At 32.9% G+C, this 15,250-nt stretch overlaps 1 protein-coding gene and 1 long non-coding RNA gene across 2 annotated transcripts; one reads left to right on the forward strand and one right to left on the reverse strand.

Moving 5' to 3' along the window:
• Positions 1–553: 553 nt before the first annotated feature.
• On the forward strand, positions 554–8,272 carry LOC106796046 (uncharacterized). The gene is made up of 4 exons (XR_001384922.3): positions 554–972; positions 1,100–1,300; positions 5,541–5,963; positions 7,398–8,272. It is a non-coding gene; the product is annotated as an uncharacterized lncRNA (long non-coding RNA).
• LOC100790660 (pollen receptor-like kinase 3) lies at positions 7,350–10,297 on the reverse strand. The gene is made up of 2 exons (XM_003547461.4): positions 8,969–10,297; positions 7,350–7,918 (listed from the first exon to the last, which is right to left on the reverse strand). The coding sequence occupies exons 1-2, from the start codon at positions 10,245–10,247 to the stop codon at positions 7,350–7,352; spliced, it is 1,848 nt and encodes a 615-aa protein (XP_003547509.1). The 5' UTR covers positions 10,248–10,297.
• Between the last annotated feature and the right edge of the window lie 4,953 nt (positions 10,298–15,250).

Raw genomic sequence — 15,250 nt, forward strand, 5'->3', positions numbered from 1 at the left:
CAATTTATATTTACACAATAAACAGAGAAAGTTTACGGCCCTTTATCAGGACGATCAGTGACTCAGTGGTTCCATAGTAGCTATTTTTCATAGTTATTTTTATATCTGTATAAAATAATCAGTTCTTATTATTTTCTTTCTTTCCTTATTATTTTCTTTCTTTCCTTTACCGGAAAGAAAGAAAATCAGTTCGTATTATTTTTCATAATTATTTTTATAGTGTAAAATAATCAAAGAATTAATTAAAATGACATATCAAATATTGACATAATCTATGATTATTATTAGTATATAACTTATTTCTTCTTTATTATAGGATATTGGAAAATACATGGAGTTTATTTCTTTTCAATTCCAATGAAAAACGGGATCACATCTCTTCTTTAAACACTTTGGCTGGTTGGTAAGAAGTAGGTGAGAAAAAAAAAAGGAGTAAGAAAGAGAGAAATGCATTTTTTTAGTAGTTTTGTTGAGTGGAAAGAGAGGGAGGCTTTTAAATTTTTTGTGGGACCCATAGCTACCAATTTCATCTCTTAAGTGAGTGAATTTGGGTAGGAATTGGCACTGTGCACTTAGCTTTTATCTTGTTGCCCTCCACACACTTGAGCAAGTTGTTGGTCTTGTTCTTCGTTCGTCATCCCATTCCAATAGGTATTCTTCATCATTAGCATTGTACACTTTGTTTTCATGGTTGATTCTCTTGTATATTTTTTTTTCCTTTTCCTTGCATTCTGTTAGGCCACATAATTGAACAAAGAGTGCGACTTTGTTATCACTCTGGACTTTTAAGAACAACACGTCTACACAGTACACGAAAAACTACACCAAACTAACCGAAAAATGCCCATTGCGCTGTTTCCTTTCCACTGACCCCGTCCTCAAACCCTAATATATATTCCTCTTGCTCTTTCCTCGTGCCACATAAAACATCTGAATCGTATGCTTTTGGATTTGACTGTGGATGCAAATCAGGTATCAATTTAAGATGTAGTAAATCATCTTATCTCACTAACTCCTCTCCTTGTTCTAGATATCAAGTTTATGGTTTTTGAACTCTACGATTTCTCCACTTTACTTCTAACTTTATTTTCCTTTCCAGTTACCTTATAGCTCGTACATATTCGGGTGTGGAGACAAAGAAAGATCTTGTTTGCACTTGTTTCAATTCAACACCATACATTTGGAGTTACAAAAACGCATTTGCTGAGCATGAAAGGAAATCTAAGACCAAGTTTCAGGTCTGGAGACATGCTTGGAATGAATCTGCTGGTTTATCTAGAATTAAGTCATCAAAATTTATGTAAGCTCTTCTTCCCCCTTAAATCTTCAATATTTTCTAGCTGTTTTTATGGTTATATGCATATTATCAGAACTTGGTGGCTTAGATTACATAAACATGAGACCTTTATTTTTTTTTAAAACAAATGTTTTCAGCAGAATATTATTAGATATTACCTCAGCATATATAATTTTAGCCAATACCGATAATCGATATGCTACGACCAACCATGCTTTGGTGGTCCATTGAGTTTACTGGTTAAATTACGACCAAGTAATACATTTAAATATATTTCAATTTCTAAATGATATTTTTTTTCTGAGATTTTTAGATACATTTAACAAAGCCACTTTATTTAGTTTTTAGTACTTGATCTATTAAGGAAATCCCTACTAGGAAAGAAGGAAAAAATAAAGGGAATTTTCCATCATGCATGTTGAAACAGGTGAGCTAATATTAGCGGCTTTGATTTTAACACACTCTCTCTCTGTGTTCCATATAGAAATGGTGCCGAGTTACATAAAGGAATCGTCGATCTTTAGGCGACAAGGTTGAGTAAATCCCTAGTTAACTCAATAAGAATGGTTGGAATTGACAAAAATAATTACATAAGTAATAGAATCATTGATATGCAAATCATTGGAATTTGGGGCATGGGTGATATCGACAAGATAACCTTAGCAGAAGAAGTATCTAATAAACAATGATATGAATACTAAAGTTGTTATTTTTTAGCAAATAAAAGAGAACAATCAAGCAGACATGAAATAATTTCTATGAAAGATGATGTGTAAATTAACACACCAAATTGGTTGTCCAATGATATTTATAAAGTAATTGATCGTCTGAAGGTTCTTATTGTTCTTGATGACCTCAATGTGTAAATTATCCAGAATAATTGTAACCACTAGAGATAAGCAAGTATTTAGCCAAGCTCACAAAATATATCGGCTTAGACTTGAACTTTTCAATTTGAATGGCTTTAACCAAAGTGATCATCAAAAAGGAGATTCATGACCTATTAAAAAGGATGGTTAATTATGGCAAATGTATTCCATTAGCTCTTGAAGTTTTACTTATCTTCTTTGAGGATGAGTAAGACGATTTTAAAAGAAATGTCTCTTACAAAAGTTTAAGATGTAATGAAACTGAATTATGGCAAATATATTTCATCAGCTCTTAAAGTTTTGGCTTTTTTTTTTTTATGTAAATGAGTTAAACGAGTTTGAAAGAAATGTCTCTTACAAAAGTTTATGATGTAGTGAAACTCAATTATGATAATTTAGAATGCAAAGGGCAACATTTTTTCTGGATCTTGCATATTTATTTATTAGATGGCATTAAGCTATCTTAAATCTTTATGGAAGATGGTGAAATCGATAATTCACAACCCGTAATAAAACAAATGTTTTAAAATAAAAATTTAGAAATTTGAATGGTTCAAAATATTTTAAATACTATAAGTAAATGAGTTCTTACTTAAATAAATAATTATATTCACAAATATGGGTATCTACAAAGTTCAATTAATAATGAATTAAGTTTTTAATTTTTCTCATCTCAAAAGCTTCTTCCGCTGAAAAAAATACTTTAAATGAGATAATAATCTCAGCGAATAAAATAATAAGTTCTAAAAAAATTCACATATAGTGTTATTTTTAGCTAGCATGGTAATAAAAAAAATTCAACCATAGTATCCACAAAATTAAATTAAAAATAATATATAAATATAACAACCACAAATAATTCACATAACGAAATAATACTCCAACAAATAAACATCGACACTTCATTACATTCAATTCTTGAAAAAAAAATATCAAAGCATAACTCAGTGATTCCCAAAATCACTAGATTCAACTCTTTGGTTCTCACAATAGTGTGGATCTCAGATTCTTCAAACGATCTATGAACTCATATCCATACAATAAAGTCTCACTGTCATTCCTATCATAAATGGAAGTATCTTATGCATATTTAATTTTCAAAATAAAATATGCATTGTTACTACTTCCTAGAAGATGATGACCAATTCATACATAATTACAAAACATTTCAAATAACTACCAAATAAATATTCTAATTCCATACACACTAATAACTCAGAAAGTCATACTCCAAATTATAGTATCATATGAGTCAATTAATAATTAACTATGAAATAAAACACAACAAAATATATTTTAGTTGATATATATGATAACTAAACACAAAACTCAAGCAATCTATTCATGAATTTTCAAATAAATTTCAAGATTTAATATGTAACTACTGAAGATTTGTACATTGCAAAACCCCTTTTTTGTAAAATTAAATTAAACCCTACCAATAGTAAAAATTACATGTTGGTATGATTATATGAGACACTTAAATAATTTCTTGCAAGAATACTGCGTAACCTAATTTTTTTCATTCATCACAAGGAATTAATTCACACAAGAATCAATGTATTAATTTATCAATTTATAACTGATCAACTCAAAAAGATGCATTTCCAAAAATCTATACAATGAAAGCTTAGATAAAGAAGGTTGTTTTACTAGTAATTCATGCATTCTTTGGTTATTATCATCTTCTCCATTTAGTAGATCAATAAAATTCTATTTGTTTCTTCTTTCTTTTTAATTCTATAAAATCTACTAATTTTCTATTTTTGGAGAGAGACCGTCTATAAATATATAAGAGAAGATAATTGTTTGTTCTTATATAATACAAGAGTATATGATTTAAGATTGGATCACATGAGATATATTTTTAATAGATTTGGCTAATCAAATCTTTTTTTTTATCTTTTTCTACTATATTATCTAGATTTATCTTATTATTAACATTATCTAACATTTTATTTTCTTTCAAGATATATTAACATAAAACATGATAAGATTTAAATCGTTCTCAATGATCACAAATTCAAATATAACAAATATCTTATAAAAACTATATATACAATGTTATATTATTACTATAACAATTATCATTACAATAGTAATAATCTTTTAATCCTTTTAATTAGGATATGGAGTTGTCACACTTTCTTTTATAATTATAAAATAATATCAACCACTTAATCATTTTTTATTGATAAAATAATTATTTAACTCAATGAATTTTAAATAAAATAATGAAAACAGACATAATTAACTTTTTATTCAATTATTTCAATAATATTTAATTTATAATAATACAAGCATCATATATATATATATATATATATATATATATATATATATATATATGATAATATTTTTAATTCAAACAAATTTTTATACCAATAATTTTTAAACTAAAACTAATAACATTTGTTATATTAAAATTTTAGAATGTTACATTTTGATTCGAAAGGCTGAATGACCTGTTATAACTTTCTCTGAAGATAATTCAATATCTATGCATAATTGTTTACTAGCTAGAAATGGCTTGGGAGATTATTTGTTGAGAGTCTAGTGAAGACCTGGTAAGCCTCAATCGTGGGAACCCGATGACATTTATGAAACATTGAAAAATGACAAGGTTAATAAAGCCTAACTAAGTATAACATAACATCTTTTTGAAAAACATTCGAATGCTTTTGGTATTGATGATGTTCGAAGTTTTCCCTCTGCCTTGATGGCAAGGTAGAGGCCATTAGAAGCATACAAATTCACTTGCTAAAAATTAAGAAACAAAAGTTAAGCCCTCACATTATTGCTAAGAACATTCTACAATTTATGTGGAATATAATTATGATTCCCTCTATCAACATGATATTCTAGCTGAAGGGCTTCAATGTTTGACAACTGAACATAGATTTATTTATTGGTATTATTATCCTCTAAAATTCATGCTAGAGAACTTTTTTGCCTAAAAGCTTGTTATATTGAAATTGTGAGGTGAGTGGCACAATCAAAACCTTTGCCATCGAGAAGCTTGTTATATTATTACATGTCTCACTGTTATAATTTTCTGTTAATTCAAAAAATACGAAATTAACTGTGATATCTTTATTTTGTATCATTTTATTACAAAATCTGATGAATGCTAAAGAAGTTGACCTAAGTAACTCCATATATAAGGTTAGAGAGCTGTCAGATTTACCAAAAGCTACAAATTTTGAAGTACTATTTTCACTGCAATCGTTCTTCTCTAACTGTTGGGTTGAATGCGCAAATCAGCGTGATAAAAGTTGCAAACAAGCACCTATGTACACCAAATCACAATCATGTTGAAAATTACAATGATTATGATTATAATCATTCTTATCAAGCTGTATGCGTGTGTCCAGGAAGCTGTGTTCCATAGTGGTCGGAGTATAGACAACAAAGGATTATATATATAATTATTGATTTCTTTTCTGCTACACCTTCTTCCTTGTTGGGCTTCAATTCCTGCTTCGTCCTTGGTCGCACGCCACAAGACACAGAAATGATTGGAAGATTTGACAGGATGCACATAGATAATTGGGGTTGCACAATTGAATCATGTCTAGTGAGTGATGTAAGACCAAAAAAAGCCAAAAATCAAACAAGTTTTAGAATTGAAGGTGCGAATCTACAGCATAGAAACTCATACACCGGCATAGATGTTCAAAGGATTTGAGATCAGCCAAATATCACCTTGGCATATAATAGTTTCATTCAACAAATGGAAGTACACAACTCAATTTCATTAAACAAATGAAATTGGGTTGTGCTTCATATTATTCCAGGTATTTCCTTCCTATGGTTTACAGCAAAGTCTTTGATTTAGATGAATGTGTATCATTTCATGTTATAAGAACATAATTAATTACAACAATCAAGTTATTAATGTACATTAGTTTTAATAAAAAAGTTATTGTATGGATCTACCAACTTCTTAAACAAACAACACTTTCCTGAAGAGAGATAACTCTTAATCAAAATACTTGAGCCTTATCATATTTAAATTGCAATTCAAAGAGTATAGCTCCTCATAAATCATATCTATTAGCAAACATGATTCTAATACAAGTAATCGTTTGTATCTATCTGCGCAATAGTACAATCTACCAAAATTCTAAAGATATTTGTTACAGAATTGATCAACCTGCTGGGCACATAGAGAAATTAGATGCATAGGTGATTGCATGTTAGAGATAGAAAGGTGACCTTTCCATTCCCAACCATAGACAAGGAGTTTGCTTTATAACTACCTAGATTTTTAATAAGCTGATAGGAATGCAAAGCAAGGAGAAGTAGCTATGCATGAGCATGTGGACTGTGTTAGTTAGAGTTTCAGAAAAGTACGAGGAAGGATGATGCAGAATGTATTTTATCTTTATTTTCTTTTCCTGATTTCCTCAACCGAAACACCAAGTAGTTGAACAATTTCTGTTGGTTGATACTATAGGAATGTAGCACGTGCGGGGCTAGATCCCTTCTGATTGGTTCTGTGTTCTTATTCTTTGTATTTGCTCTTTTTTCATTGCTATTCCAAAGAAAAGTTGTGCTCCTCTCCTTCTGCGGTTAATATTCATTGATGCCAAAATATACAAAATAATAACAATAATAAAAGGGGGACTTGGAAATGGGGCATTTCATAAAGCAACTGGTATTCATGGCTAATATATATACAATAATAACTTTACATGTTGAATGGGGAGTGAGCAAGAAAATAGAATCAATCTCTTGTATATGATACACATAGTAAGACGAAAACTAGAAAAATACTTTTAACCACTAAAATTAAGTTTCTACAAACTTGAAGGATGCTGTCCAAAAATGGTTTTCTTTTGAGAGTTGCATATACTTGGCAAGGGCTATGAAGTTAAACTTGTACTTTTTGACAATGAGAAATGCTCCAAGCTATGAAGTTCCGAAACAACATATAACCATTTTCCAATCTTTCTCCCTTTCTACCCTGCTATCTTCCTCCATTATTCTCTGTTCCGTTCTGTTGTTATCTCTTGCACAAAATCACACTTAGTGCTAACTACTTTGCTTTCACAAGATCACTAATGAAAATGTCCGAGAGTTGGATCAAGATGCTGCAAGATATAATATTTCCAAAGGTCCTGCAATTCTGACCTACAAAAGAAACTTGAACTAAGCTAGCTTAATTACTGACACAATTTTTAAACCTGTACCTCCTCTATCCTTCTAACAGCTTCCTTCATGTTTAGTCTTTGTTCAGGGTTGCTCTCAGCGCAACAAGCCCCAATGTGTAGAAGATGCAGCATGTTCTTGCGCGAATTCGCGTCGTTTGGTAACTCCGAATCGATCAACTCTGCTTCTGTTCCCTCAGAAATTGCGGTGAAGGCCCATTGCACAACATCAGTGCCACCCTTGCCATTGCTGTGATACTGGGAAGGGAACTTCCCTGTGATGATCTCAAGAATGATGACACCGAGGCAGTAAACATCGGTCTTCTGCGAAACCTTCTGATTCTGAACAAAATCTGGGGATTTGAAGGCGAACAATGCCTGCACGGAGACCTTGGGGTTGATCAGTGGCTGAAAGGCGTAGTCACTCAAGAGAGGCTCGTAATCATCAGTTAGAAGAACGTTGCTGGACTTGAGGTTCCCGTGGGGCAGGTCGTAGGTGGAAAATTCAGAGTAAAGGAATTTCAACCCTCTTGCAATTCCCTTAACAATGTTCAAACGTGTAGGCCAAGTTAACTCAGAATGGGATGTTCCTCTGTCACCTGAGAAAATGTAATGTCACAAATATATCAGATATTGCACTTGCACCCTATCAATATTCAATAACACTAGAGGGAGGAATTGACCCATGGAACTGACACCACAAATAGAATTGTTTTCAGGCACAGCATCATGATTCCAGAATCGCTTGGTAAAGGTGTTTAGAAGCTATTAACAATTTGGTTGAATGAATAAGACACTGTAAAATAATGATGCCATTTAACTATCTTTTCGGTTTCTCCAATATGTGAGATTGGCAATTATTCGCATTCGTCCTTGAAATACAGGACCTGTTGTTGTACTAGTTTCTAAATGGCTGAAACTACGCTCAATGTCCTCCAATGTGCATTTTTCCAATCAAATTACTTATTACGTCACGAATTTCGTAGACTAATTTGGTGATGTGTACTTAGGGAAAGGACTACTAGAATTGAAATTATATCTTTTAACAACCAATTGCATCATTTACTTGTGAAATTGATTTATGGTATGCTATTTTTCTCACAAAGAGATAACCGACTCAAATGGAAAATTCGGAGACATAAAGAATAGTTCTAATTCTTTTAGGTTTCAATTTTTACATTGACTTTACACTTTTTTTCATTTTTATTGGGTAGAATGATGTTTGAACTTAATACATCATGCAAATTCTGAAACTCTCCACTATTAAGCAGACCTTAGTAGGTATTTTTTCCATTGTATTACATTTACATCTTTTGCTTCTTTTTTTTATCTTTTCTATTTTTTTAATTCTATTATTATCCCTCTTCCATCATTTCATGGGTGAGTAACAAATATTAGTGTATAAAAAAGCTGTTTTTTATTATTAGATGAAGCAAAATATTATTAGTCGGGAATTGAATTACAAAAAGTTATTTGTTAAGCTTAAATATATTTTTTATTCATGTAAATTTGTATTTTTTTAATTTTGGTCCCTTTAAATTTTTTGTTTAATTTTAATTTTTGTAAATTTGCCTCTTTTCAATTTTGAAGGAGTTTTAGTGTGAAATTATTAATTTGGATTGAAATAAAGAAAGTGCGTAGGTACGTACCATGCAAGACATACAACAAGCTTCCCTTGGGCATGTACTCAGTAATAAAGAGCTTCTCCTCCCTTCGGTAATGGTAAGCGAGTGGCGTGATGATATTCCGGTGTCGTATCCTCCCGAACTGCCTCATCTCAGCGTCAAACACGTCCTTCCCGATCTTATTCATCTCCCTCATCCTCTTCACCACCACGCACAACCCTGTCCCCATCATCGCCTTGTACATTGATCCCAACCCCCCATTCCCTAGCACCTCCGCTGACGCCTTCATCAAATCCTGAAGCCCAAATACGCCCCTCTCCTCATTCACCATCACAATATCCCCTCTTTTATTTCCTTCCTTCTTCTTATCTCCTACGCCCCCCCTCATGCTAGGTACCTGCACCATCAATACCTCCTCTGTGCTGTTGCTCCTGCTCCTGCTCACCACCCTCAACTCCCCATCCCCCCTCCGACTCCTCTTCACGAACAGAAATATCATTGCCGCCACCACTGCTATAACCAATATTACAATCACCTTCGTCGCCCAACTCGTATCGTATTTTTCCTCGTTAACATTACTTAGAAGAGAAAACAAAGAAGACCCATCATCATCACCACAAGTCTTCTCTAAGGGCTTACCACAGAGACCTTCATTTCCTGCGAAAGAGTTAGGGCCGAACCTTGCCAAGCTTACAGGAATTGCACCTTGGAGTTTGTTGTTGGACAAATCCAGCGACTTCAGATCTTGGTTGAAGTTTGGTATCTGGCCTGAGAACGAGTTGTATTCGAGGTGGAGTTCTTTCAAGAGTTTGAGTTGTGTTAGGGATTGTGGGATTTCACCAGAGAAGTTGTTGCCTGAGAGCCAAAGTTTCTTGAGGGAGTTTAAGGTGGAGAAGAAGTCGGTGGGGATTGTGCCGGAGAAGCGGTTTTGGGTGAGGAGAAGGGACTTTATGGAGCCAAGTTTGTTGAAGTTTGGAATGGGGCCTGAGAAGGAGTTGTTGATGAAGCTAAGGGTGCGGAGGCTACGGATCTCGACGAGGGCATCGACGTCGATCGAGCCGGAGAGGCCAAGGTCAGAGAGGTGCAAGCCCGTGATGGTGTTGTCAAAGCAGACCACGCCGAGCCACGTGCCGGAGCATGGGGAGATGTTTGGGATCCACGAGGAGAGGGAGCGGTCAGAGTTAGTGAGGGATTTCTTGAGGTGGAGGAGGGAATCAGTTTCAGTCCCGCATGAGAAAGAGATGAAGAATAAGAACAAGAAAAGGAATGAGAGGTGGTGGTGGATTCGAACAGCGGCGGCCATTGCGTGATTGCAAGAAGAAGGGACCGCTGCTCGGAGAAACTAAGGTTGTTGTTGGTGGTGGTGTTTTTCTGTGGGGGTTGGTTTTTTTGGTTTTGGGTATGTGTCATGTTGGAGGTTATTTTGTTTGGGTTAGTGTGGATTTTTTTCTTGAGTTTGTGTGTGAGAAAGGGGGGATGGGTGATGAGGGTGTGTTTTGCCAGAAATGAATTATGGGTTCTAAGAATAGAAGGAGGTTGCACTCCACATGGTTCTCCTTTGGTTCATTCCGATAGATTTGGAGCTTATTTAGGTAGGAAAATAAATAGACAAATAAAAATAGAAAAGGAAAAGGAGGCTAAGCTTGTAGTCAAATTGAAGACCCTATTTTGCGTAACACTTCTCCTTTTATGCTTCTTTTGCACATTGTTTATCCTTCGCACTCGTTAGAGGTGGCCTAGCTGTCAACGCCAAAGCGAGTTTATGTAGTTGCTATGTTTTTCCTTCTCATTTGTCAAACACAAAACTTGTCACTCCCTTTATTTCTCCTATTGCTACCTCCATTGCTTTGGCTGCCACCCGTCACCACCCACTGTGACCCACTTCTATTGTTTCTGGGGCATCTCATTTGCCGCGATAAAGTTTGCTTTCTATATGATAAAGATAGATCCTTGAAAATGTTCGCATGGAACTTATATATATGCTAAACAATGTAATTTTTCTTTTCTATCCCATCCTATCATTCATTTCTCTTGAACTACCATATGTTGTTTTTTGTTGAGTGGTGTCTTCTTCACACACTACAACAGAAAATAAATTGAACATTTTCTACAAATAAATGAATCCCATTTGTAGCCTTGACTTTGCTTCATGTGCTTGTTTGCACCAAGTTGATTTGTGTTTTGATTGAGATGGCGAATTAACTAATATGACAAAGTAACTTTTTAATTTCCTAATAACAAGTATCATGCCTTCATGTTGTCTTACACCCCCCCTTCCAATAAAAAAAAGGAACTTAAATGACTACACTGTCTTTATGAATTATTTGTCAATAGATTAAGAGGTCAGAACAGGAACAAGAGTGTATTTCTTTCCTTCTTGTAACATTCTAGAATCAAGAAGTCAACTTCTCATTTTATTGATGACTTTGAATTATTATTTTTTGTTGTTTCATTAGTTCATTTGATAAAATCTAAGTTATCCCTTCATCTATTTACGTGTATTAAGAACATAATACCACCATGCACAAGCCTTTTTCTTGTGACATGGGTCTAAAAGAGGAATGTAGATATCTTAGTGTCTAATATCTTTATATTTCTTGGCTATTATAATAATAATGCAACACCTATAATTTTACCTGCATGCTTTCAAAAGCCGAACCCTTCCATATATAACATCTTACTACACGTACAATTCAATTCTCAAGGCTCATTTGTTGCTTCTCAATCTGTCTAGCTGAAGATCTTAATGTGTTTGCTTTCGTAATCATTGTCTCTGTGATTTCTCTTAAAGGGTGAGTTCAATACAATTCTGTTGTGCTTTGGGTGTGCTTCTGTGTTTCTCGTAATTGTTATGCTTGCATTTTGATTCTAGCTTCTCTTACACAATTGCTTTTTGGTCTCTACTCCATTGAGATGTCATCTTCAGCTTTCATTCAGTGTGTGCTTCAGTGCTTGCTGCAATTTTGGTGAAAGAAACAACCAAACTACTCATTACTTGTCTTGTGTATTTATAGCATGTAATTAATGATAAGAGGAATGGATATTACTCATTGCATTTTTCATTTTATTAAATTCGTGTTATTGCTACCATAATTGAAAATATTAAGTATCTATGTAGTGTTATATCCATGGCAAATTAAGTATCTAGGCTTCTTATCTTTAATAATGTTTTTTTTAATGTTCATTTACTTGTTTCTTTTGGGTATATTATTTTTTTCTCATGATAGTTATGGACAAAAGTTGGATAATATAATCAAGATTATCTAGTGGATATTTTGATGGATTGAAAAACTTTCAAGATTCTATTTAATATAACTTTTTCATTATATTATGGAGGTTTTTACTTTGGTTCTGTTTTGAATAACATTGGAAGCAAAATTTATTGTGAAGGGGGACCAAACCAAACATATAGCACGGGGAAAGTTTTTAACTCTTTTTTTAGATATGACCTTGTTAAAATTACTAACTTTGTTTTATCCCAATTGATATGCATGCATGTTTACATAATTAACCTTTAAATCACTATAAAGTAATTTAAGAAATACTTTAACAATAAGTTTATAGCTTGTGCAGATGCAAGAAGAAATATAGGCATATAGGCCTACAAGCAATAAACAGTTGAGGACACCAATATTACAAGTTCTTATTTGTCTACGTGAACATGATCTTCCATTAATTCATAAGGACCTTAAATGTAATGACATAATGGCTATTTTGCACAAGTGAAAATTGATGACTTTTGTTTTATTTCTTTACTTATATTCCCTTTCAATAAGAGTAGAGAATTACACGTGTAACCAGTCATTAGTATTTTTATGTGCTTTCACGATGTTATGCAATATTCTATGATTTGTTTTCGATGAGAAATCACTAAGAACCTAAGACTAAAATGTGATGGATAAATATGGTTAATAACATGTCAAAATATTCTTAATAAATTTGTTATTCGAATTATGATAGACATAATCACCTAATGTATAACATAAATACAAATTTTTATCATATGATGTGTCTAAATTTAAAATAATAGTAAGGGTTAGCATATGCATTTTACACTTATCAAATCATTTAGAATCATCATTTTTTGTAGTTTCTAATGAAAGTTTAGATTTAAAATAAAATTCAATCTATTGTAACCACTTAAGTTACTAAAGTAACATTAACTTTTGACATAAATAACTAGTAAAAGTAGCTCTCGTGATTTCCTTGGTATAGGTAAAATTATTCCCTCAGATGACATAACACACACTTCGATTATACAAGTTTAGTCTTTCGGGCATGAGCAAAAAAAATTTTTGTCCACATGTAACTTTTGAGTAATAATATGATAAATGTTAGAGTTAACCATAAATTATAAGATGTTAACAATTATTTATGATAGACTTAACCACTTTATTCATAGCAAAAATACAAATTTTTATATGTTGTGTCTAAATTTAAAATAATTATTAGAGTTACCAAGTAAATATACTTATCAAATCAATTAAGATGGTCATTTCTTGTAGTTTCTAGTGAAATTTTGGATGTAAAATGAAACTCAATTAAATGCAACCATTTAAGTTACTAAAATAACCTTAACTTTGGGCATGATAAACCACTGGAAGTTTTAATGTAAAATGAAATTCAATCGAATGCAACCTCTTAAGTAACTGAAGTAACCTTAACTTTAGGTGTGACACCCTCTATCCCAAGATACATATTTATATAATAACATACATGAAAATACGGAATTACATAAAATGGAATTTTATTCAATGAAAATAAAAGAGTTCACGTGGTAAAAGGTTCACATTCACTTCACTATTACCAAATAAAACTTGTTAGAAACATTTTTGGCTCAAAACATCATGTAATTAAACAAAAACTCATGCTCCAATGTCACATCCTATCAAAGCATTGTGTCTCGATGTCCTTCAACACAAGTTTCCTTAACGCAATTCACTTAATCATCTACTCCCACGAACACAAAGTTCGAGATCATCACAAGATCCAAACACAAACAACACAGGGAGTGAGTTATCACATTCATAACTAATAGAGAGAAATAAGATAACATGTAGATATACATATCATATAAACAAAATACAACTTACTTAAACAAAGCTTACAGTCATTCCACCACTTTGTCGCTAACATCACATTTCAACACAACACATCTAATTCATTTTCACATCATTTACGTACTCAAGGATCAAAACATAATATCATTAAATCAATCAATACACAAGCATTATGCAATAGATACACTAAGACTCAATCCTATGTGTAATGTGGTACCATGTCAGTGAAAAACCTTGTCGAACGCCTATGAGTAAATGACAAGATAAACCATACACTGGTAAGTCAGGTCACTCTCACTAGGTAAAATCATAGGGAGACCAGTCATAGTCACACTATTTTACGAGAATGCTCCAACCATGTGCGATCGACACAGGCTTAAAGGAGCACTCAAACCAGATGTATTTACCCCCAAGGCCTAGACTTCGAAGAGTCTGTCAGGTTCAACCCAGAAAATATTTTAGCACACATACTCTATCTATGAATTCTAAAAAGCACATGACTCCTCAATTGTTCTTAAAATAATTTTATCTTGTCACGCTTGTGATTAAACTCGTTGGGTCCCATAGTAGTTCTCATCACAATACTTGTCGCGCATTAATTCGTCACCCCTTAAATGGCCTTATAGTCATGTGATTGTACGATTCATAGCTCACAACTCAATGCACACAACATTTCAATGTACATATGTATTACAAGTTAATACATACTCAATTTATCACATACATTCGGTCTCAATCACAATAGTACAATCCTAAAGTAACATGTTATCACACCTCATGAATCATATACACTTTACATATGAACTATGCAATACACACACTACTCAATTGTTTTCAAAATCATTTTAACTCATTGCGCATCAAAGTGATTCAACTCATCAAGTTCCCACAGTGGATCCCATCACAATACTCGTCGCACAAAAATTCTTCACCCTTAAAGGATCTTACAAGTGTGATTGCACAGTTCATAGCTCACTTCTCAATACATACAACATCTCAATACACATGTATCTCACCATTCATCACAGGTTCAATTTGTCACTTACTCACAATTTGAATCACCATTTCATAATCTCAATATAACAATTTACCATGCCAATCTAGCAAATCTTTCCCAAAGTACAAAAAATTTATACAAAAATATTTCTCACAACATGTGGAGTAAAATCCCTCAAACAATTTCACACAATCATATCAAAATCATAGGTCAAAAACATGAAAATACTAAGAGCACTCAATTTTATCA

The sequence above is a fragment of the Glycine max genome, chromosome 15, assembly GCF_000004515.6.
Source record: "Glycine max cultivar Williams 82 chromosome 15, Glycine_max_v4.0, whole genome shotgun sequence".
Classification (NCBI taxonomy): Eukaryota; Viridiplantae; Streptophyta; class Magnoliopsida; order Fabales; family Fabaceae; genus Glycine; species Glycine max.